At 34.8% G+C, this 23,222-nt stretch overlaps 1 protein-coding gene across 1 annotated transcript in view; it reads left to right on the top strand.

The window, feature by feature from the left end:
* The window catches only part of ACTR3 (actin related protein 3), a 57,455-nt gene that overhangs the window by 23,737 nt on the left and 10,496 nt on the right, over window positions 1-23,222 (top strand). Inside the window, exons 3-8 of the mRNA XM_027082615.1 lie at window positions 1,083-1,207; window positions 6,152-6,262; window positions 9,655-9,750; window positions 11,196-11,303; window positions 14,314-14,457; window positions 16,709-16,882. Coding sequence (XP_026938416.1) covers window positions 1,083-1,207; window positions 6,152-6,262; window positions 9,655-9,750; window positions 11,196-11,303; window positions 14,314-14,457; window positions 16,709-16,882 — 758 coding nt within the window. The remainder of the gene's footprint in view (window positions 1-1,082; window positions 1,208-6,151; window positions 6,263-9,654; window positions 9,751-11,195; window positions 11,304-14,313; window positions 14,458-16,708; window positions 16,883-23,222) is intronic.

Genomic DNA, 23,222 nt, shown 5'->3' with positions numbered 1-23,222 from the left:
TGCCACTGATGAGCACGGATATTTGATCTGGAAAACCTGTGGATATGGTTCAAAGTTATTTTCATAATCTTTGTTTTTTAGGAAGTTTATAGTGAGCCATCTGATGTCTGTGTACATTGTAAATAAATTGCTAGAGAAGCTTTCTAACATTTAGAAGTAGATTGGATTTAGAATTTCCTTCAGTATTTTCTACCTACCTTGTTAAGGATATAAATTGTTATTAAATGAAAGTGTAACAGTTGGGTGCCACATCAGCTTATGTGCATGCAGATTTTTTTTTTGTTTTTAATTTTTGGCCGTACCGTGCATCATGCAGGATCTTAGTTCCCTGATCAGGGATGGAACCCAGATCCCCTTCAGTGGAAGCACAGACTCTTAACCACTGGACCGCCAGTGAAGTCCCCAGGCAGATATTTTGAATGAAGAACTGTTTAACTTGAAGGATTCAGAAATTTATAACTTAATTAAGAAATATACAAGTTTTAGGTCTAGAACTGTATGCTGGATTTCTGAAATTATATAAGGAGATTGTTGTGGGTTTTACCTAAATGATTTGAAATTTCCTTTTGTATATGTGATTTAAGTTTATCAGGTCTTTATGCCAGCGTTATACCTAAATTACTAGCTCATAATAATGCAAATAGGATAGAAATATGAAGAAAGCTTTAAAAATAAATTCCCTGTGCAATTTTCCTACCTTTATAACTGTTTTTCAGTTTTTTCTTTCTGATTGTCCATCAAGCATAGGTTGACTTGGTGAAATTATAATTTTACTCAAATCAAAATAGATCTCACATAGTTTTTAAAAACATAACTGAAACATTCCCACAGCAGTACTTTTTTTGGAGGGGGGCTTTTTACACTTGAGGCCTTGTCTCTGGGTGGAAGTTGAGTTTTTATTGTGTTAGATGAATTTTGTCTTTTTTTTTTAAATGACCTTTTTGCTTTAATTTGACACTTTAAATATACTAGATCATGTTCTATTTAGTAACACTTTATTACGGAAGAAATACAAGTGAAAAATTTGTCTCACTTGAAAAAAATACAATTTTTGACATGTATAAATAACTTCTATTTTAAAGGTATTGCTATTAAGGAGTCAGCAAAAGTGGGTGATCAAGCTCAAAGGAGGGTGATGAAAGGTGTTGATGACCTAGACTTCTTCATTGGTGATGAAGCAATAGAAAAACCTACATATGCAACAAAGGTATATTTTTATGATTTGTATAAATATAAATAACATTCTCTTTCAAAAAATTAGTTTGTTCTATAATTGTGCCACTTGGAATTTCAGTCAATTACAAGCCTAATACCCTCAACCTCTTCACAATAGAAATTTCTTCTTCTCTGTGGCTCCTCCCAGCCTTGCTTTGACTGTACTGGGTTTTTTTCCCCAAGAGGAAGATTTTAGCCCCTTCAGGTGAGCAGTATTTACTTTTTCCATCTCAGAATCATCAATGTGATTGGCTTTCTCTTGCCTCCACATCGCCACACCTAGAGATATTTCCCTCCCGTCTTTATTCAGACCCACACTTTCTGCCCTTTTGAAGCCTATGTCATCTGGAAGTGCCACTCTCTTTCCTCCTTTTTATCTTTTTCCCTTTCTTGTTTGTTCCATACCATTCTTCCTCCTTTTCCCTTATTATTGAGGTATAATTTATATACAGTAAAATAGGTAAGGCTTAGTTACACAGTTGAAAATTTTTTGTGACTAATCATAAAAGTTCAGGACATAGAACAAGTCTAGTAACCCAGATGCTTTCCTTGTGTCTGCTTCCATAGTCACTACCCAACCTGCACCAAAAGGGAAACACTATTCAAATTGACTTTGCCTAATTTGCACATTTCTTCCTTGGTCCCTCTTTTCTTCCGTTTTAGTAATTTCATTAATAAACAGCTACCATGTATAAACAACTTTACAAAGTGCTGAGATTAGATAAGAAAAATGGCTTTCCTGACTTCAAGTCTATTATAATTGGTGGAAAGGAAGCCATTGAAGAAATAATTATAAGTGGCTTGTAGTTATACAAATATTTGGCTCTTGGAGCTTAGAAACAAGACAGAACTGGGGATAAACATTTAGAAGGTATTAGTTACCTTTGGAAGGGGTAAGATTCCATAGGGATAGGCCTAGGACAGAGCCTGATCAACGCATCATTTAGGTTTGAATGGAGGAGGAAAGCCTACAAAGGAGACTGAGAAGGCGTAGTTAGAGAGACTGGGTAAACAGGAAGGAGAAATAAGAGTGTGGGATGCTGCGACCAAGTAAGCTAGAGCCCATAGGTTATTTGCTGTCTTTAGCTACAAGGATGTCATTTATAACCTTAATAAGAATAGTTTTAGAAGAGCAGTGAGGCTGGATTAAAGTAGATTGGATTATGAATGACAAGGAAAAAATGACAGTAATATTCAGTGAGGTGGAAGAGATGCTTAAATGCTAGTGTGAAAGAGTCATTAGAAAAAGAGATTAACAGGAAAGTGGAGTATAATACAGGGCTCTTGACAAAGTTAAAGGGATAGAATCCAGATGATCTAATTGATATATGGAGGATCTCTTACATTATAAAAAATGAAAAAGAAAAAAGAGGTAAGTATAGAATCAGTTTTATAGATTTGGTGAAGAAAAGTTGGATTCCTGACTGTTGGCTTCTGCTTTCTTTGTGAAATACATGATGATGTTATCTCTGCTGCCCAGGAAATAGCGGGGAGAAAGTGAAATCTGAGTGATAGGGAGAATATTTAAAATCATCACTGTGGATAACAGAGTAGGGAAACAAAGGCTTGCCAGGTAAATTTAGGTCCATTTGGGAATAGCAATTACGAATTCTTAGTTTTATCAACCAGTTCTGTATGATTTGTGTGATCAGCATTCTGGGTATAGGCAAGTTTAGGGTAGGACTGTGCTGAGTTGGGTTTTGGTAGATGGAATGACAAAAGGAAGTATGAATAGTCAAAGTGATGGGGCCTAAAATCTAAACTGTGTGTGTGTGTGTGAGTTGTGAGGGGGATGGTTTTTGGCGTGGGAAGAATTACAACAACCAGTGGACTGCAAGTCTAATTGTGATCGCGACAGATATGGTGAGGTGCTGGAGTATGCTAGAAGGATAAGAAGTTGTGATCAGAGAGGGGTGTACTTGCATTTCAGGGATTTAGAGATGATAGTGATGATCTAAACTGTGGCCAAAATGGAAAAGACACCTTTGAATGTGATGAAGTCGGTGAGCTGAGAGGCCAGAGTTCCTCTGCATTGATTCTGTTCTTTTAAACATTTTCATGTCTTCCAAATGCAACAGACACACCCAAACGACAAAAATTCTTTCAATCCTACCTTCTTTCCTCAGCATTTTAGCTATTGTTTTATTTTCCTCTTTTAAAACCGAACTTCTTATTTGGTCTCATTATTTGATAAGCTCTTTGTTAAATCCAATTAGTTGTAACAATTTTCATCCTTCTTGATTTGTCTTTCTTTCACAAGATTACTCTGCTGGATCTCTTTTTTTTTTTTTACGGTACGTGGGCCTCTCACTGCTGTGGCCTCTCCCATTGCGGAGCACAGGCTCCGGACGCGCAGGCTCAGCGGCCATGGCTCACGGGCCCAGCCGCTCCGCGGCATGTGGGATCTTCCCGGACTGGGGCACGAACCCGTGTCCCCTGCAGCGGCAGGCGGACTCTCAACCATTGCGCCACCAGGGAAGCCCTGGACTATTCTTTTTATTTATTACTTGTTTATTTTTTTCCCCTGCTGTCACTGGTTCTTTATCCTTTGCCTATTACTCAAATGTCAGTATTTCCCAGGTACTGTCCTTGATTCTCTTTTATTTCTTTATTAGAGACTTTCTCTAGGTGGTCTCATCCACACCTTCATCAACAACCACAGCCTACATCTCTACTTCCAATTCCTTGACCCCATTTCCAAGTACCTACTGTCACCTACCTACTACCTGGCTCTTGAGTTTAATATACTCAAAACAAAATTTATTACATATACTCTACCCTTGCTTATTCCAAGATAAGACAAAACACAACTTTTGTGTCTTAATTAATAGATCCTTGCCATCCTGACTCTAGAGCTAGAAACCTAGTGATTATATCTTTGAGTTTTCCCTTGTAGTGACAGAAATCTTGACTCTGGCCTAGCATTATTTACACCACAACTGGGGCTCTTTGTCTTTCTTCCTTGGTTCTTTTAAGCTTCATTTCAGCTTTCCCAATGCTGCTATAATAATCTTATTAAAAATCAAAGCTATTCTTGTTTATACCCTGCTTGAAAATTTCTGCTGATCTGTTTCTTATAGAATAAAACCCAAATACAAGGCAAGTAATAGTTTTTGAGAACCTGGTCCCCTTCATGTAGAACTGATCTATCTGTCTACACCCCTTTCCCTAAAGGCACACGTGTTTTTCATCGATAACTGTTGTGTTTGTATATTATTGCGGTGTTTGTATATATTTGTTTCTATTCTCTATTTACCCCACCCCCTGAAAACAAGATTAACAAGGTTGCTCCTTTAAGACCCAGCTTAGATACGACCTCCTCAGTCATAGAGGAATAGGAGCCTTCCCATTTTCCCTCTGAAGCCAAGTTGATCATCTCGTCCTAGGTACTTTATTTCCTTAAAAACTTACAAGGTTATGTTTATATCTATTTCTTTCACTGGACAGCTCCTTATGGCAGGATGTTCATGTCCTTAGCATTTGTGCCAATGGTTATAGTAGGTGCACAATAATAAATGAGGAATAAATGAATAAATAACACTTAGAACATTAAAATATGTCAGTTCCAGTAATGTTATAAAATGAATGATGTAGTACATTTTTTCCTTCCCTAAAGCAAAGTGGGGACTAAAAGTTATTTTTTAAGTATAATGACTTAGAAAGTATCTGGAAGGCTATGGTGAAATGTGGATATTAGGAATTAATAGATTAAAGGTTTAATGATTGAGTAGAGGACTGTAGGATATTTATTTCACTAATGCATTCAGCCTTAAGTACTGGGTGTATATTTGTACTATGTGCATGGAACTGTATTTTTTTGTTTATTTTTCTTTTGTATATTTTTTTAAGTTTTATGCCTACGTTTTTACTTTGCTTAAGTAAGTCTTCATATATTCAGAATACTAATCTTTAGTTACATGTGCTGTGAAACTATTTTATTGCAGAGATTCACAAACTTTCTCAGTGCCCTTAGTGTCTCAGTAAAATTTTTTACAGCATCACTTAGAAAGAAATTACTAACAGTTCTGTTTGTTAAGTAACAACTTAGTAGCCACTTGAAAAAAATAAAACATCTTTTTAATTGTTAAATAATCACAATTACCAGTAGGATGCATGTGCCTGTTGGGCACTTCACAGTTTCTTACACCTGGAATCAGATTGCACATCACCATCCTCATTTCTTATTGTACATGGGTTTTTTGGGGAGGTATTTAGTTTTCATCATAGCAACTGCTGGCAACCCAGCTTTTCAAAGAAGTGATATTACTTGAAGGGAATCTAGTATGATCTGATGTTGAAACTGAACTACTTTAAAATAGTAGGTATGCAGTGCCAAACTGATTCTGAGTATCACCAGATTTCCCTGGAAAATGTAAAATATTTGCAGTGTCTTTGAGAATTTGCTGTAGTACCCTGGGGCTCAGTTTTGGAACCATGGTTCCATAACAAATACATATGACTTGTCTTATAAAACTTTGCTTGCTTGATTTATGGTTATTCTTGCTCTATACTTACCAACTGTGTTTTATATATTAGGCGCACAACAAATACTTGTGAAAGAGCTAATAAAGATTAAGCAAATTGTCATAACCTGTAATTTTCACAGGCTAAATTTTAATAGGTTACGTTTCCATTATTACAAAACTTTTAGCAATCTAGAAAGACCGGTACAATGACCTTCCATCTAGATTGAACAGTTTTTAACATTTTAATATATTTGCATTGTGTTTTTTAATTGAAACATCTGAAAATATGTTGTAGAAATAATTTCTTTTATCTCTAAATAGTTAAGTATGCATCTTCTAATGATCTGCGTGTCATTAGCACACCTAAGAAATGCTATCCTCATCTAATACTTACTAATGATCTGTTTTATTTTTGATTTTTTCTGATATTAGTAAAGATTTAATTCCTGTTTTATTGTTTGTTTTAATAGTGGCCAATCCGCCATGGTATAGTTGAAGATTGGGACTTGATGGAAAGGTTTATGGAGCAAGTGATCTTTAAATATTTAAGGGCGGAACCTGAAGACCATTATTTTCTTTTGGTAAGTACAAATTTTAAATTCTGTGAGGAAATTTGTTTTGTGTGTGTGTGGTACGTGGGCCTCTCACTGTTGTGGCCTCTCCCGTTGCGGAGCACAGGCTCCGGACGCGCAGGCTCAACGGCCATGGCTCACGGGCCCAGCTGCTTCGCGGCACGTGGGATCCTCCCAGACCAGGGCACGAACCCATGTCCCCTGCATCGGCAGGCGGACTCTCAACCACTGCGCCACCAGGGAAGCCCTGTGAGGAAATTTTTGAAGAAATTTAATGAGAATGTTTTCATCGCATCTGTACTCACAGGACATACGTTCTTGTTTATTAAATTGTCATGTATCTAAAGACTTTGTTATAAAGCTGTATCATCTTTAGTATCTTTAACAGTAAGTTTCAGGGGAAAAAGTTGGAAACATGGCACTTTCTTTTTTAAAAAAATAACTGGTCTGATTATTAATAATTTCATTTGTAATTCTTCGTAACAAACTACAATATAATTTAATTTTTAAACGTTTTTCTTTCTTTCTTTTTTTTTTTTTAACCAAAGCAATGCATGTTCATAATGTTAAAAAATCAAGTGCTATAATATCAGATTTAAATTAAAATTTTCCTTCCTCACCTCTCCCTACCCTTGAACCCTTGATTCCCCCCGGGCAAACACTTTAAATTTTTAAAGAGTTTTTCTTGATAGTTATATCATGTATTTCTTGTATTTTTGTTTGTTTGTTTATTTATGTTAATTTGTTTTGCTGAGTTGGGTCTTCGTTGTGGTGCATGGGCTTCTCATTGTCGTGGTGTCTCTTGTTGCGGAGCATGGGCTCTAGGTGCGCGGGCTTCAGTAGTTGTGGCACGTGGGCTCAGTAGTTGTGGCTTGCGTTCTCTAGAGCTCAGGGTCAGTAGTTGTGGCGCACGGGCTTAGTTGCTCCGCGGCATGGGGGATCATCCCAGACCAGGGTTCGAAGCCATGTCCCCTGCATTGGCAGGTGGATTCTTAACCATTGTGCCAGCAGGGAAGCCCGTATTTTTGTTTTTTTTTAAATATTAGACAGTCTATTAACTTCCTGCTAGGTAAGATGAGTATTTCGTTCTTTTCTTTGATCCCCTCCTTAACACAAAATCCTTACCTTCTCCCTCTTTCTGTGACATAGTTTAATTTTGGGTTAAATTAATATTTTGATATTTTTAATATTTTATATTTTATTGTGATTGTGAATATTGTTTATGGTTGGACCATGAACATAAAATTGAAAAGAACCTTGCAGTGAATGCCCAATATACCCACAACCTAGACTCAGCTATTAATTTTATTATAATTGTTTTAGGACATCTGTCTATTGGGTTATCCTTCTATTACTCCATCTTATTTTTTTTAATCACTTCAAAATGAGTTGCAGATGGAGTCATTTCACCCCTAAGTACTTTAGCATACATTATCATCAACTAGAGTTTATTATTGTTTACATTTTTTCTTTTATATAAAACTTACATTCTATAAAATCACACATCTTAACCCTGCCATTTTATGGGTTTGACTGGGCATTGGCAGACTTTCTTTAAAGCTAGTTAGCAAATATTTTTGGCTTTGTGGACCATGTGGTCTCTTTTGCAGCTGCTTAATTAGCTCTGCTGTTGTAGTAGGAAGCAACCATAGGCAATACTTAAATGAGTGGCTATGGCTGTGTTCCAATAAAATTCTGTTTACAGAAAGAAGTGGTGGACTAGATCTGGCCTTCAGGATGCATGATGTAGTTTGCCCATCCCCTGGGTTTGACAGATTTATACATCTGTGTAACCTAAACCCTTATCAAGATAACAGAGCTTTACTGTTAACCTGGAAAGTTATCTCATGCCCTTTTCTAGTTAATCCCTGCCCCCATGCCCTGGAGGCAACCCTTATTCAGATTTTTTCCAGTACATACATGTTTTGCTTATATTTGAGTTTCATGTAAATGGAATTGTACAAGTTGTGCTCTTTGGTAAGACTTCACTCATCATAATCTTAAGATTCATCCATGTTGTTGCACATACAAGTAATTTGTTGCTTTTTGTTGGGTTGTATTCCATTGTATGCCTCCCTGTCCATTTTCCTGTTGATAATCACCTGAGCTGTTCCAAGTTTTTGACTACTGTGAATATTTTTGGGGTACTGTGAACATTCTTAAACAAGTCTTTTTGTGGACATGTTTTTATTTTTCTTGTGTAAATACCTAGATATGGAATTGCTGTGTCACAGGATAGATGCATGATTGATTTTATAAGAAACTTTCAGAACTTTTTCCAAGGGATTGTAGCTTTTTGCACACCCACCAACTATGTGTTAGTGATCTGGTTACGTATCCAGATCCAGCATTTGATGTGTCAGTCTTTTTAATTTTAGCCATTCTGGTTGGGTGGGTAAACTTTCTCATTTTGGTTTTAATTTGCATTTTTCTGATGACTGATGTTGTTGAGTACTTTTTCATGTGCTTATTAGCTATTTGTATATTTTCCTTGTGAGGTCTTCTGATTATATTTTATTTTATTTTGTATAGAATTTCTGCTTTTCTTGGAGTTTATAATTTAACTGCCTTGGTTTTTAGTTTGCTTAATTTTATATGTAACTCTTACTGAATTATCTTCAAACTCTTGAACATAGTCCAAAACCCTCCTAAGTAAGTTTAAACACATCAAGTAGTTTAGAAGTTAAAGGTTTTACATATGGAAAAAGTCTAATCCTCGTTAATTTTCTAAAAAAAATTTTATAGTGTCTTTTAAAGTTAAAAAAATGATTTTATTTGTAATGAATTTAAGTTTTATCTGTCTTTCCTTTTGCAATTTATGTTCATTAAATTTAAGCAATCATTCCTTACCTCAAGGTCAAAAAGATAATTCTTCTGTATATCTTAAGTTTAAACTTTTGCCCTTCAAGTTAAAATATTTGAGATAACAAAAAGGATTGGATAGTCAAATCAGATTAATAAGAATGATGTCTTATGTAGTTTCAGGCTTTGGTAATATAAAATGATTTAGGTATTCCTGAGGCATAAGTGAAACATGAAGTCCAGGATTTTGAGGGCTGTTCCTTAGGTCCTTTCTTGCCTCATTGGGATGTGTTCTGGCCCAGACTTAACCCGCAGGTTTCTAAGTGACATGATGTATGCAGTCACATAACTTAAACTGAAGAAACATCTTAAACTGTGTAAACATTTCCGTTTTATACTCTAGCAGTTATATAAACATACAGATCTGTTTGAGTTCTCTACCGGTTTTTTTTGGTCTGTGTGTCTTTTTTTTTGTACCTCTGAGTTTAATGACTTTTAAATACAATGTTTAAAATACATTATTTCTCACATAAAAATTATCTATGAATTTATCAAAATAATTTTATCTTGCATGCTTAAAATCTTATTCAATTTAATAGACTGAACCTCCACTGAATACTCCAGAAAACAGGGAATATACTGCTGAAATAATGTTTGAGTCCTTCAATGTTCCAGGCTTGTACATTGCTGTACAGGTAAGTAAGCAAGTTTATAAGTCAAAATAAGCTTGACTCTTAAATTTTAATCTGGTTTAATTCACTCTTAAAATATATGTATATTTTTCTTAACCTCAAAGCGTATCATAGTTCTCTCCTGAACTGATAATTTAGAAATTGTATTAGAGGAATGGAGCTATTTAGTTAGTAAAAGGGAAATGTTAAAGGAAGTAAGTTAATGGTTTTTGGATAAATCAAGACCTTTTATAGAACAGAAATAAGGGAACTGATAGTTATTGAGAATTTACTCTGTCAAGAATTTTCTGTACACATTTACCCTTGTAACATTCACTGTGTCCTTTTTTTGTAGTCTGTTTTGAATGACTTACCATTACATATATTTGACCACTGCCTCCTTTGTGCCCCTCTGTATTCTGTATATCACAAATCCCCATAATATTTTATTGCATTTAATTTGTGTATATATCTGTATGGAACAGCTTCTCTCCCATCCCTCAGGATCAGAGCTTACTTCTTACTTGTTTTTTAACGTAGCAAATGTGATACCTGGCATATCACAAATGCTTAAAAAGTATATAAATTACTGTGTAGTTTTGTTAGCCCACAGTTATTATGGTGTGATCCTGTGTTAAAATAGGAGGATGGCCTAGTTACCTTTCTAGGTCCCTTTCAGCTATTATATTGCAAGTAGGTAAAATAAAGCCAGCTTAGTTCTGATTTTAATTAATTAGTTATTTATCTTGTTCGAGGCTTGGATTTGTATGAAATTTAGGTAATTTTTTAAAAAATGAACTAGCTTCATTAATTTCTTAATTTGCAAACTCTTTTAATAGAAAAAAATATACTTTATTGCCTATGCCAAGATTTTTTATAGAAATACATTATTTCATCAACTTTGCTTTCCTCATTAAATCATAGTATTTGGAAGTGTGCAGTGGCCTTTTCTGGTTAAATAGCTTGTTACATATTCCTAAATGCATGTTGCACTTAGAAAATTTGGAGCTAATCTTATGAGTGATACTTAGTATAGCCATCTATGTACTGAATAACTGATGATTGGTAGTTGCGTGCTTCTCTACCTTACTTTGTGGTATGTTACAGGCTAGGCCATATAAACATAGTTTTAAGCCCTGTACTGTATTATCTCATGTTAGTCTTCCGTATGTTAGTACCGTACTATCTCATGTTAGTCTTCCACATTTTGGGGGGGTATAAGAGGAAAACGGCCCCCACTAAAATATCGAAAATTTGTAAACATGCCCCTAAAGACTACTGTAAGCCTGTAAGTTGTCTTAATAATATGTAGGTTGTGAACAATTTTATTGTATAATATAAATTAATTTTGTGTATTCTCTTTCCAAAGATACTACATTTAAAATTGCATAAAGTACTCCAATAAAAAATTTTTTTCTAATAACTCTTTGTTTTTATTTTTTTGCCTATCATATTTCTTTTTGTTCAAGGCTGTTCTTGCCTTAGCTGCATCGTGGACCTCCAGACAAGTAGGAGAACGGACGTTGACCGGTACGGTAATAGACAGTGGAGATGGTGTCACTCATGTCATCCCTGTGGTAAGGATAGTTTAAAATTACTGAACAGGATATCAGATAACACCTGGAAAAGTTAAATTATATGAATTATTGCCACCTTTTAAAAACTTTATTGACCATTGTTCAGCTGTAGCTGTGTTTTGCTCAAATTATTATTAGAACTTTGTAAACAAATTCCAGATTTTTTTTTTTGCTCTAGGTTGTTAAAAATAATTAGAAAATTATTAGAAATAGTTTCTAATTCATAATTAGGAAATGATGAATTAGAGTATCTGGAATGGAAATAGGCCTTTCTTGTCTTAAATGTGGAACTCAGTTTTCCAGTTTGGATGTGTCTGTTTGTATGTTAGCCAGTTGATAGTTTTTCTTATCCTTAATTAACAGATTTTGTACTGGTCATAGGTTATCTACTAAATAGCAGTTAGTCGAAAGTACATGACCATTAATGACTTCTGGGGAATTACGTTTTTGAATTAAAAAGCTCAAGTTGTGATTGTGCTTCATGGTTTGGATTTAATCAAGCATGTTAAGAAAAATGTATCAGATTGGATTATTTGTGAGAGATAGCATTTTTCTGCCAAAGCCTTTCTGCTTCCAATTTTTAATGACAAATTAGATTTTTTATTGTGTCTAATAGATCAAAATGACTACTTGAATTCATTCTGATTATTATTGGGTGCATATATGTAGAAAGGTGTTTATCTTTTAAAGTAATTTTTATGTTATATTGAATAACATGTAAGGAATGAAATTATTTAGAACTTTATTTTTTCATTATTCTTATTCCTCTTTTTAATGCATCAGGCAACCTCTGTTGAAGATTACATCCTCCAAGTGACTACTTTTGGATTAGATGTCATAATTTATTCTTCTGATGTCATAATAGTAATAATTGCCCTTCTTAAAAAAAATAAAAACTTCCTTGTGATATAATTCACACACCATACAATTCACTCATTTAGAGTGTACCATTCAGTGTTTCATTGTATATTCATAAAGTGCATCCATTACCAGAGTCAATTTTAAAACATTTTTATCACTCTAAAAAGAAACCCTGTATCTTTTAGCATTCACTGTCCCCCCGTAACTTTAGCCCCTGGCAACCACTAGTCTACTTTCTGTCTCTGTGGATTTGCCTCTTCTGGATATTTTATATAAATGGAGTCACTCTTTTTTTCTTCTTTTGAAAACATTTGTCACCAGGTTTTTGTTTTTGTTTGTTTGTTTGTTTTTATTTTTGTCTGTGTTGGGTCCTCGTTGCCGTGTTCGGGCTTCCTCTAGTTGCGGCGAGCAGGGGCTACTCTTTGTTGCGATGCATGGGCTTCCCGTTGACGTGTCTTGACGTGTCTTCTCTTGTTGTGGAGCACCGGCTCTAGGTGCGTGGGCTCAGTAGTTGTGGCTCACGGGCTCTAGAGCGCAGGCTCAGTAGTTGCGGCACCCTGGCTTAGTTGCTCCGCAGCATGAGGGATCTTCCCAGACCAGGGCTCAAACCCATGTCCCCTGCATTGGCAGGTGGATTCCTAACCACTGCACCACCAGGGAAGTCCTAGAGTCACTCTTTTGTGACTGTCCTCTTTCACATAGCCCAGTGTTTCAAGATTTATCCATGTTGTAGCATGTATAGTACTTCATTTCTTATTATTGCCAAATAATACTTCATTGTATGGATATTCTACATTTTATTTTATTGCCATTGGGGGATATTTTAATATCTTGGAAATTAGGATGTGTCCAACATTTTGATGGCTTTTTATAATTTAGTCGGCATATTTTTCTTTCTTAGTGCTACATATTCTTTTCCCTTTTTTTTCTAAAATGGGACAATAATAGTGACCTATGTCATAAAACTGTTTTGAGGATTAAATAATGCATATATGGTATGTTGTTTAGAGATACATAAAGATTCTTAAAATGTTCATTTAAAATTCTCATTTAAGCCTCAAGGTCTATGCTGTAGATTATATTATCCTTTGAGGACTTCAGTTTACTCATTTATAAAATGCAAATAACTGAGTTGCTTAAGATCACCAAATCATAGGTCATGGGGCTGGGATCTGAACTTGTTCTTCCTGACCAAAGTCTTTTCTTAACATCTACACAATTAAGCAGTAATATTATTATCTTGATAATTAATATTAGAATAGGTAATTTGCAAAAAGGAGTTACCAACTTGGAAAAGAAAGAGTTTTAGTAAGAATATTAAGAATTGGGTATTCCTGTGATTTTCCTGCCTTCTTTTGAATTAATGGACTGTTTTTTATAATTTCAGTTTATCTTTTTTTTATTGACTTATTAGCTATGCTATATATTTCTTTGTTATTGTCATTTATTTTTTGGTGGTTTTTGCTCTAGGGCTCCTATTAAACATCTCTAATTTATTACAGTCTAACTACAAATAATATTTTACCATTTCATAAACAAGAATGTTATGTTGTTAATGAAATTTAATTTTGCTACATTATTTTTGTACTTCTGAGTTGTATTAGTAAGTTTATGAATTCATTCTGCAGAATTAAATTATTTGGAATTATGATGGTACATGGACTGCCTCAGGCTTGTGAAGTTGGTACCTACTTCATTAGGAAAATGATAGCCAGCTTGTGGGTTAATGATAAAATTTCTTACAATGCAATCTAAATTTTTTGCTGAAATTATAGAAGATTTAAAACTAATATCCTATTTGAAGTCTGTTATCTAAAACCTTTAATACTTCTGAAACTCACTATTTCTTTGTTGTTGAGTCATTTCAGTCTTGGTTGTAAACTCTTATCAGTAGGAGAATAAATCTAAGCTTTGTTCATAAGTTTCGTTCATTCTTGTTCATAATATCTGTACAGTATTATAAATTCTATGCTAAGTTAACTGTGAGGAATACAGTTGAGGAATAAAGACAGAAGAATTCTCCTGGGATAAAGCAATACTTAAGGATACAAATACAGTAATCTGAGAAATTGGTCTTTAATGATTAATTTAGGTGATACTGATTTTTGAAAACGTTGAAAGTAAATTTGACACTTTCTTTTTCATCTAGGCTGAAGGGTATGTGATTGGCAGCTGTATTAAGCACATTCCAATTGCAGGACGAGATATAACATATTTTATTCAGCAATTGCTGAGAGACCGAGAAGTAGGAATTCCTCCAGAGCAATCCTTGGAAACTGCTAAGGCAGTAAAGGTAAAAAAAAAAAAAAGTTAATAATATAATTTACTTAAAAATTAAAATCACATTATAATATGAACATGAAAAATTCTTAAGTCAAGAACAGTAGTTTAAAAAAAACTTTCGTTAACCAGTTACAAACCACTACTCTTATTAATTACATGTATTTTTCTCTGTATTTCTTGTAGGAAATTTTGGGAGATTATCAACCCTTTGCTTGCTCTCACCACATTTCACATTTGAGAGGACTAACATACAAGAACATTTATACCAACTGACTTCAACATACATTTTTGTGATTATTCTCTTTAGTAAAAATAAATGTAGCATGCCTTAGAGGTACTGTGGGTTCTGTTCCAGACCACTGCAATAAAGCGAATATCGCAGTAAAGCGAGTCACACAAAGTTTTTGGTTTCCCAGTGCATTTAAAAGTTACATTTACACTATACTGTAGTCTGTTAAGTGGCAATAGCATCATGTCTATAAAAAAATGTACATACCTTAATTAAAAAATACTTGTTGCTAAAAGATGCTAACCGTCATCTGATAATGCAGAGATACCAGAAAATTTCAGTTTGTAAAAAACACATTATTGGTGAAGCACAGTAAAACGGGGTATGCCTGTAATTAGTTCACTTCAGAGTCCTCACATCTCAATTTTCGCTGACTTCTTTATTTTTAATTCTAGCAGTTTTCTGTTACAACAAAATTTTTGATGTCATTGATTCATTTCGCTGTAGAATAGAGGCAATGGTTGGCTCAAGTGATATGGCCTATAGAAGAAAAATGTGAAGGCTGTGTAAGGTATTTTAATAATTTGTATGCTATACCAGGGCTCCATGCAAAATACCAAAATATTTAACATAGCTTTTTAAATTTATCATTTGTCAGCATACCTAAAATATTTCATTGGGTCTCACATATGTTTTAAATATGTCAAAGCAAAACTTCCCAGGTAAAAATAACTCCATATATTTGACGGTCTTTGCATGATTATAGTGTTTTCCTTGCTTATCAAAGGATAGGAATGAAAATGAATTTACTACTAGGTAGTAAAGGAATTTGTAAATGGTTGCAAAAAGTCACCTCAGGTAGGTGGCATCAAAATTAAATATGTAAAAAATTAATATGAACACTACTGTTTCAACATCTTTGGGAAATCTCTGGAATTTAAAAATTAACAAAAACACCAAGGATTTGTTCTAGAGCATACTAGTGCTCAGTATTAATGTCTTTTAAGGATCATCATTTCCATGTAATTCCTACTTCCAAGATTTGGAGAAAGAAGACCTAATATGACATACTCAAATTATCTTCTGTTTTCCAGTATTCTTTCCCATTGTGTGTGTTGATTATCAGTAATAATATTTGTACCTATCTTGGATAGAATCATTGATGTATACAAATATGTGAAATGTGTGTTTTCCTTCAAAAAAAAAAAAAGAAATAGACTGGCAATCAGGAGTCCACAAATTGCAGATAGAAAGTTATAACATGTTTGAACTGCATTTTTGATGAAAACTTTTAATGAGGATGTATATCCAAATATGCAGTGATTCAGCCTTGCAGGTGATATAGTAAAAGAAGAATAGTTTATATTTTCAATTTTTTTTCTTTTGCTCACTTAGCCCATAATCTTTTGTTCCAGATAGGTATTAAAGATCTATATATGTAAAAAAAAAAAAAAAAAAAAATTTTTTAACTGAAGTTTAGTTGCTGTATAATATTATATGTTATAGGTGTACAATACAGTGATTCACAATTTTTAAAGGTTGTATTTCATTTAAAATATTGACTGTATTCCCCATGTCATACAATATATCCTTGAAGCTTATTTTATACCTAATAACTTGTACCTCTTACTATATTAATTTGTGTGGTTATATCAACTATTTATTCTCCAGTTCTTTGTGTATTTTTTTTCTTTTTTCTATAATATGAACTCCTTTAATTATTGAAACAGCATAAAATTTTGGATGACATTAATGAGTACTTTCATGAAATAGCACTGAAATATTAGAAATTGGCTCTTTAGTTTAAGTCTTATTCTCTTCATTTGTGAAACCTTCAGTTATGTATAGGAGATGAGCTGTTTATTTTTACTACACATACGATAACATCCTAACATAAAATTTTCTTCAGCTAAATTTGCTAATTTTATTTTCTGAAGATGTTTTTTCATTTGATTTTAGTTTACTGAAAATATGCCATTCTGTTTTGCTTTTCCTAAAGCAAGAGGAAAAAATTACTCATTTCTTTTTCTAGGAGCGCTATAGTTATGTCTGTCCAGATTTAGTAAAAGAATTTAACAAGTATGATACAGATGGATCAAAGTGGATTAAACAGTATACTGGAATCAATGCTATCTCAAAGAAAGAATTTTCCATTGATGTTGGATATGAGAGATTCTTGGGACCTGAAATATTTTTTCATCCAGAGGTAAGTTTTTTTTTTAGATGGAATTGTTTTGATACATTCAGCAGAAAATATCAGTCAACTATATCAGAGGAGTTAATCTCAGGAACTTTCTTTTGTATACTAAAATACTATAGTGAGTCATATTTTTCGAGAAAAAAATTACCTTTGTGTTAAAACTGGGTAAACAGTTACTATATTTCATACATTTAGAAAAATGAAACTTTTATCTAATATTTGTGACTTACTTGGGGTCATAGAGGGTGGGGAGCCCTTAAATTCATGGTCATTTAAATAAAATATTTTAGGAGATGTTCTAGAACTCTCTCCTCCTCCTCCCATATAAAATAACCATTATACAAAGAACCCTCAATTGACTATCATAACAAAATATTTAACTATTAGCAAAATAGTCTTCTCTCTTTATGAAGTGTTAGCAACATACAGGCTATATTAAATTAATGAAATATGAGCTTTTAATAATGAAAAATTCTTCTAGTAAGTTAGTATAAGAACTTTTTGTATTAGAATTAGTAACATTAAATGCCTATTCTGCTTATTCAGCAGTAAGAATAGTTTGTTTAATATTGTTTACTCAGTCAGCAAGTGGTAAGTGAATACAGTTTTCATGATCTCAGTTTAAGCATTGTGTATTTAAGATGAAAAATTATTTATCTTGCTCTAATCAAGCTGCAAGAATGAGAGATGAATATCTAAAAAATGGTATAGTTGCTTAATGAATGCATGTATCTGGTGAGGGCATGGGAAGAAAGCATCTAAGTCTGCTTGGGAGAATCAGGGAAACTTCTTAGAGGAGATAACAGTTGAACTGAGAAAGGATGAATGGGTATTTCTCAGGCAGGTATGTTAGGGGAGTACATTTCTGGCAGAGAACTATATATATATATATATATATATATATATATATATATATAAAAGCTGGGTAGAGGTCTGGGGTGTAAGAGAGCTAGATAATAAAGTACAAAGGAAGAGAGTGGTAGGAGATGGATCCAGATAGGTGTTAATGAGAAACTAAAATGCTATGCAAAGGAGTTTACTGGATTCTGTGCTTGTGCAGAAATGTTCAGCATGGAAATGACACAGATTTATATATGGTATGGGAAAGGTCACTCTGGTTGCACTGGGTTGGATAGATGGGAACAGAATGAATTGTGTTGGAAACAGGTGAGTTTATTGCAGTTTCCCAGATGAAAAAAAGTCAGTAGGTCAGTGAGAATGAGAAAGGAGGTGAGAGTAAGAATAGAATCGACATGATTTACCGATTGCTTGGATGTGAGGGGAGTAAGAATATGAAGAATCTGTGATGATTCCCAGGTTTGTAATTTGAGCAACTCAATGTTTTGCCATCACTGAAGTTAGGAAAACGGAAGGATAAGATAGATAAGGTAGAATGAGGTGAGTTTACTATGCATCTTCAAAAAAGTTTGAAAATGAAGACTTGGGTTCTATGGGTTTTGAACTGGGGCATGTGTCCTGGAGTGAGGATAGATGTCAAGTCATCACCATAAATGGTGCAAAGAAGGAGACTGGCCAGGCAGAGAATGTGGAGTGGGAAGGATGGGGCCTTAGTGCACACTAACACTTCATAGACAGGCAGAGTAAGAGAAGCCTGCAGAGGATACTGAAACATACAGAAAGGAAGGAGACAAGCCAAGGGATTGTGGTGCTGACATTGAGAGAAGTGAATGTTTCAGGGAGGGAGGAGGTTAAATAGTGCCAGTACAGTGAGGTACAGTGAGGTGATAGAGGAAATTTGAGAAATACCCATGGGTTTTTAGCATCCAGATTAGTGGTGATCCTAGAGGAGCAATTTCAATGGAATGGTGTGATAGAGGCAGTGTGTCGCATCAGTGAGAGGTAAAGGTCTGGGAATTGTCAGTTGTGGTCATCGTGAGAGGCGGCTATAAAGGAAAAGCTTAGTGGCTACAGGGAACTGGTAAGGAGTCAGTTGTAAGAAGGCTGAGGTTAGTTTTATTTTTAAGAGGGGTTACTCCAGGGACAGGTAAGGGGTTAAGTATGGGTGCAGGAAAATGTGGAGCTGGAAAGGGTTAGAGGAGCAGGCAGATAGCTGAAGAAGTTTATCATCATAGTTCATAGCTTTAATTATTTTTCATGAACTGGAATCAAGCTCTTGTGTTGGAGAAGGGATCAGACAGAAGGTTGAGGGCTGGGAGAGAATAGTGACTTGGAATCACTCTTGAGAATTGAGAAGGTGACTGTATTATTAGTCGTGGGGCACCACTGAAATTAGATACTCAGAGCTTGTAGTCATAGAATGGTGTCGTCCCCGCCCCCTGCCCCACCCCACCAGGCAGTATTGGGAAAGGAGCAAAGGGCTTTGCCAAGGCAAGAGGTTAAAGTGGTGCAGCTCAGAGAAGAGAGGGAATCCGGAAGGCTGAATTACTTAGAGATAGTGAGGGATACCGGCAAGGGTTGGAGGTCATGATGAATTGGCATATAGTTGGAAACGGGGAGCAAAGGAGTGAGCGCCAGAAGGATAGGGCACTGTTGTCAGACAAGTGTACAGGAGTTTTCAGATTTTAGACAGCACATTTGCTTTGCAGTTCTCTAAATTAAAAAGGGTATGTGCGCATGGTTTTAAAAGTCAGATAACACTGACAGTGATGTGCAGAGCAGCCACTAGCTCTTACGTAGCCATTACTCTTGGTAATTACTTCCAGATTTCAAAATACAGTGCTTATACTGCTGTTTCTTGATATATCAATGTAAGTAGTTTATCTACTAACCTCCTTTTAGTTGATTTTGTTTCTAGAGCCTCATTTCTCTTAGCCTGTCTGGCTGTTATGTTAAATCAATAGTATGACAGTATTTATAATATCATACCCGTGAATGTTGTTTGTTTTTGAGGTAGTAATGTAATGTGATTTTTTTTCTCTTAAAATTTAGTTTTTCCTAAATTTTTGCCTCATTTCTTCATTTATGTCATTTTGTTTGTTCGTATATTCTTTCTTTCATTTATTCATGGACATTGTAGTTAACTGCCTGGTTATACGAGGTCTGGAAAGGAACCTGGGGGTGTCACTATTCCACATAGAGAATTTTAACAATTTCTTTCTTTATTTTCCACCTAGTATTTTTTTTAATTGAAGTATAGTTGATTTACAATATCATGTTAGTTTCAAGTGTACAGCACAGTGATTCAGTTATTTATATATATATATATATGTATATATATATTCTTTTTTCAGATTCTTTTCCCTTATAGGTTATTACAAAATATTGAGTAGTTCCCTGTGCTATATAGTAGGACCTTGTTGGTTCTCTATAATAATTTCTTTCCTTACGTAGTTTCTTATACCTTCAATTTCTGGCAATTTTGAAGGTGCTACAGGGTGCTCTGGAAACACTTAGGATGTAAAGTCCCTTTTCTGTCTTCCAAACAGGGTTGGATTATTTTATTGTTTCCTTATCTCCTTTTTTCATCCTTGAGCATTTAAGTTTCCTTGTACTTTCCCTCTGTCATTGTATTGGGGATTCCAGAGGATGGAGAGAGAGAACCACATGTAGCTGGAAATCAGGGCAGATTTTCCAGTGGGGCCATGTATATGTGAGTGGCTGAAGTAGAAGTGGATTTAAGATCACTTGAGTTAAGGAACATCAGTTGTTTTGAAGTTGAAATGTTGGAGAGAGATGTTAAAACCCTAAGTTGAGGACAGGAATTAAGAGTATCATGGAAGATTCTGAACCAGAGTCTTAGATGAATGGGATCCACAAGATAGATAATAGCATGGAAGATAGGAGATACCCTGGGTTTCAAAAGAAGAAGCGTTTGAGTGAAATACTCTTTACAGATATCTTTAGCTAACATCTTGACTGTCTTAAAAACCTTGAAACATTAGATATGTAAATAAAATGTGTTTTGGTTGTGTCATGTTGCTTAGAAAAGGGATAGTTGTCTGGGTGAAAATATATCTTGCTGTTTAAGGTTTCATATATAATTTTTTTTATTAATTTAAGTAATCTTTATTGTTTGATATACGAAGTTTTCTTCATTGTTTTTTAAAACTTTGAAACATCTTTTCATCTCCATAGCTTTTTTCTCTTTGAAATTTCTTCTGTGAGAAATGTGTTTTCTTTTCTCTTTCTTAAAGTTAAAAAAAATTAGTTATGTATATGCACATTGTTTAAAAGTCCTAGTTGTTTAAATTCTAGCAAAAAGTAGGAGTGCCCTGTATATATTTCCCCATTTTTTTTCTAGAGGTATACTCTTACTAGTTGATTCTTTTGGTGATTGCATCCATAGCTGCAAATAGCTTTGGTTATATTGCAACTTCAAGTTTTTTCAGTTTTAGATATTTTTCTGCCAACTTCTAGCTAGCTATGGAAGAGGAGGATTGCCTTTTCTTTTCTCCCTTTGTCTCCACCACAAACAGTACCTTTTCATAATCTTTTGTCCCAATAGTTAGATTGTAACTTCAGTTAGGTAAAAATCCAGTGCTTATATGTTGGTGAACACAAATTTTATTTAGATGTGAGCCATGTAGTTTACCATGAAATATTTTCCTCTCTAGTATTTTGTTTTCCCACAGAGTCATTAATAAGTTGTCTACTTAGTTTTAAAATAATTGTCATTAATTCACTTTGAATCTGTCTTTTCAGCATACTCAGATGCATAGGGTTTTTTCATCAGTTTAATTTTCCAGAGCATCTGATATGTCCCAATCCGAACTTGTTTCCTTCTGCACCTGATAGAGAGTTCACCATCATTCTGGGGATTCCCTTTGCCTCTCTCTTGTGTTAGAGTTAGATCCCTCTTTCCTCTGTCCTGTGTCTTTCCCTTTCTTACTGTCTACTTCTTTACTTTGGTGGAGATCATCTGCCAGTAGAGTCCCTGATAAAAAGGGTACATGGGAAATGAAAACTTGAAGACCTTGCATGTCTGAAAATGTATTCGTTTTATCTTCACGCTTGTTGGTAGTTTGGGTGTAGAATTCTAGATTGGAAATTATTTTCCTTCAGCATTTTGAAGCTGCTGCTTGGTTGCTTTCATTATAACTTGAAGTGAAAAACTGCTCTGATTTCTAAACCTTGTATAAGACCTTTTCTTTTCCTCTCCAGATAGATACTTGTAGATCTTTGCTTTGTTCCTTAGCATTCTGCTGTGATATTTCTCTCTTCTCTTTGCGCTTTTGTTCTGATCTCTAGATGATTTCTCCAACTTTGCCTTCTGAACCCTCTATTGAATTTTTTATTTCTGGTAACATACTTAATTTTCAAGAACTTCCCCTACCTCTGCTTTTGATACTCCTTTTTTATGCTACCGTGTACTTGTTTCGTGGTTGCATATCTTTTGACTCTCTGAGGGTACTAGTCAGAGGTTGTTTTTTTTTTTTAAGTTTTCTTCTTTCTGCTTTCTTCCAAGTTGCCTTTCTCTTTGTTTTGGTACCTATATTTTACATGCTAGAGACTCCAGGGGATCACTCATTTAGGAGGGGGATGCTCAGCCTGTTGGAAATCTAAGCTTTGGAGTAGGACTTGTTGACTATGGCTTTTTCTTTGGAGGACAGCCCTGTGTGTGTTTCTTCAGATCATTTCGGGTAATCCAGTTCCCAGAGAAGACTCCTGCCTAGAGAGTAAAGGTTGGCAGCCAAACTGAGGAAGAGTGTTGGTATTTATGTGTTAGCAGTAGGCTGCATGAATACCTTCCCTTAAAATCCTGCTGCTTTCATTCCTTTCAGTTGTGTGTAGAGTCCTGGCACTCTGCTTTATTCCGTTGAGAGTATAGGCTAACCAGTTTTCTCCTTGGATGATGAGGAGGCATTTGATAGACTTCTTTGGAGGGGATCTGGGGCTTTAACTGCTCCTCAGAGAGGCTTTCTGCCAGCCTTCCTCCCTGCCCTCCTTCTAACTTAATTTCAGCGCTGGCAGGTACAGCTAGTTCTTTGGGGGATTTGTGATACAGCTTGATTCGTGGCTTTTCCTACTGATGACTTATTAAGTGTTTTAGGGGGAGTGCATGGTCTTATCCATCTGCTTTTCAGATTCTGTTTTACCAAATATTGTTGCTGTTTCTTCTTGTTCTGTTCTCTCCATACTTTGGGGATTATGCCTTAAAAAATTCTCTATATTGGTGCTTTTAATAGAGAAAGAGCAAGATTAGATATGTGTGTGTTCAGTTCACCACGTTTTCCAAGAACAGACCTGTTTTTTGTATCGTATGAACTGTGTCACTTCCCAAGTTAATTTTAAGATTCTTCTGTAATTTTAGATATTTCTGTCATTTGAAGGATTTGCTCAGTTTTTGGTTTTGTTTTGTTTTGGTTAGATGAAAGTGTGGGCATTTGAGCTTGATTGAACACTGAAGATAAAATGTGTGAAAGAA

Source organism: Aethalodelphis obliquidens, unplaced genomic scaffold (assembly GCF_003676395.1).
Source record: "Aethalodelphis obliquidens isolate GAN/ISIS:26980383/991018 unplaced genomic scaffold, ASM367639v1 scaffold47, whole genome shotgun sequence".
NCBI classification, from domain to species: domain Eukaryota; kingdom Metazoa; phylum Chordata; class Mammalia; order Artiodactyla; family Delphinidae; genus Aethalodelphis; species Aethalodelphis obliquidens.
This window is presented reverse-complemented; position numbering and strand designations above follow the sequence as displayed.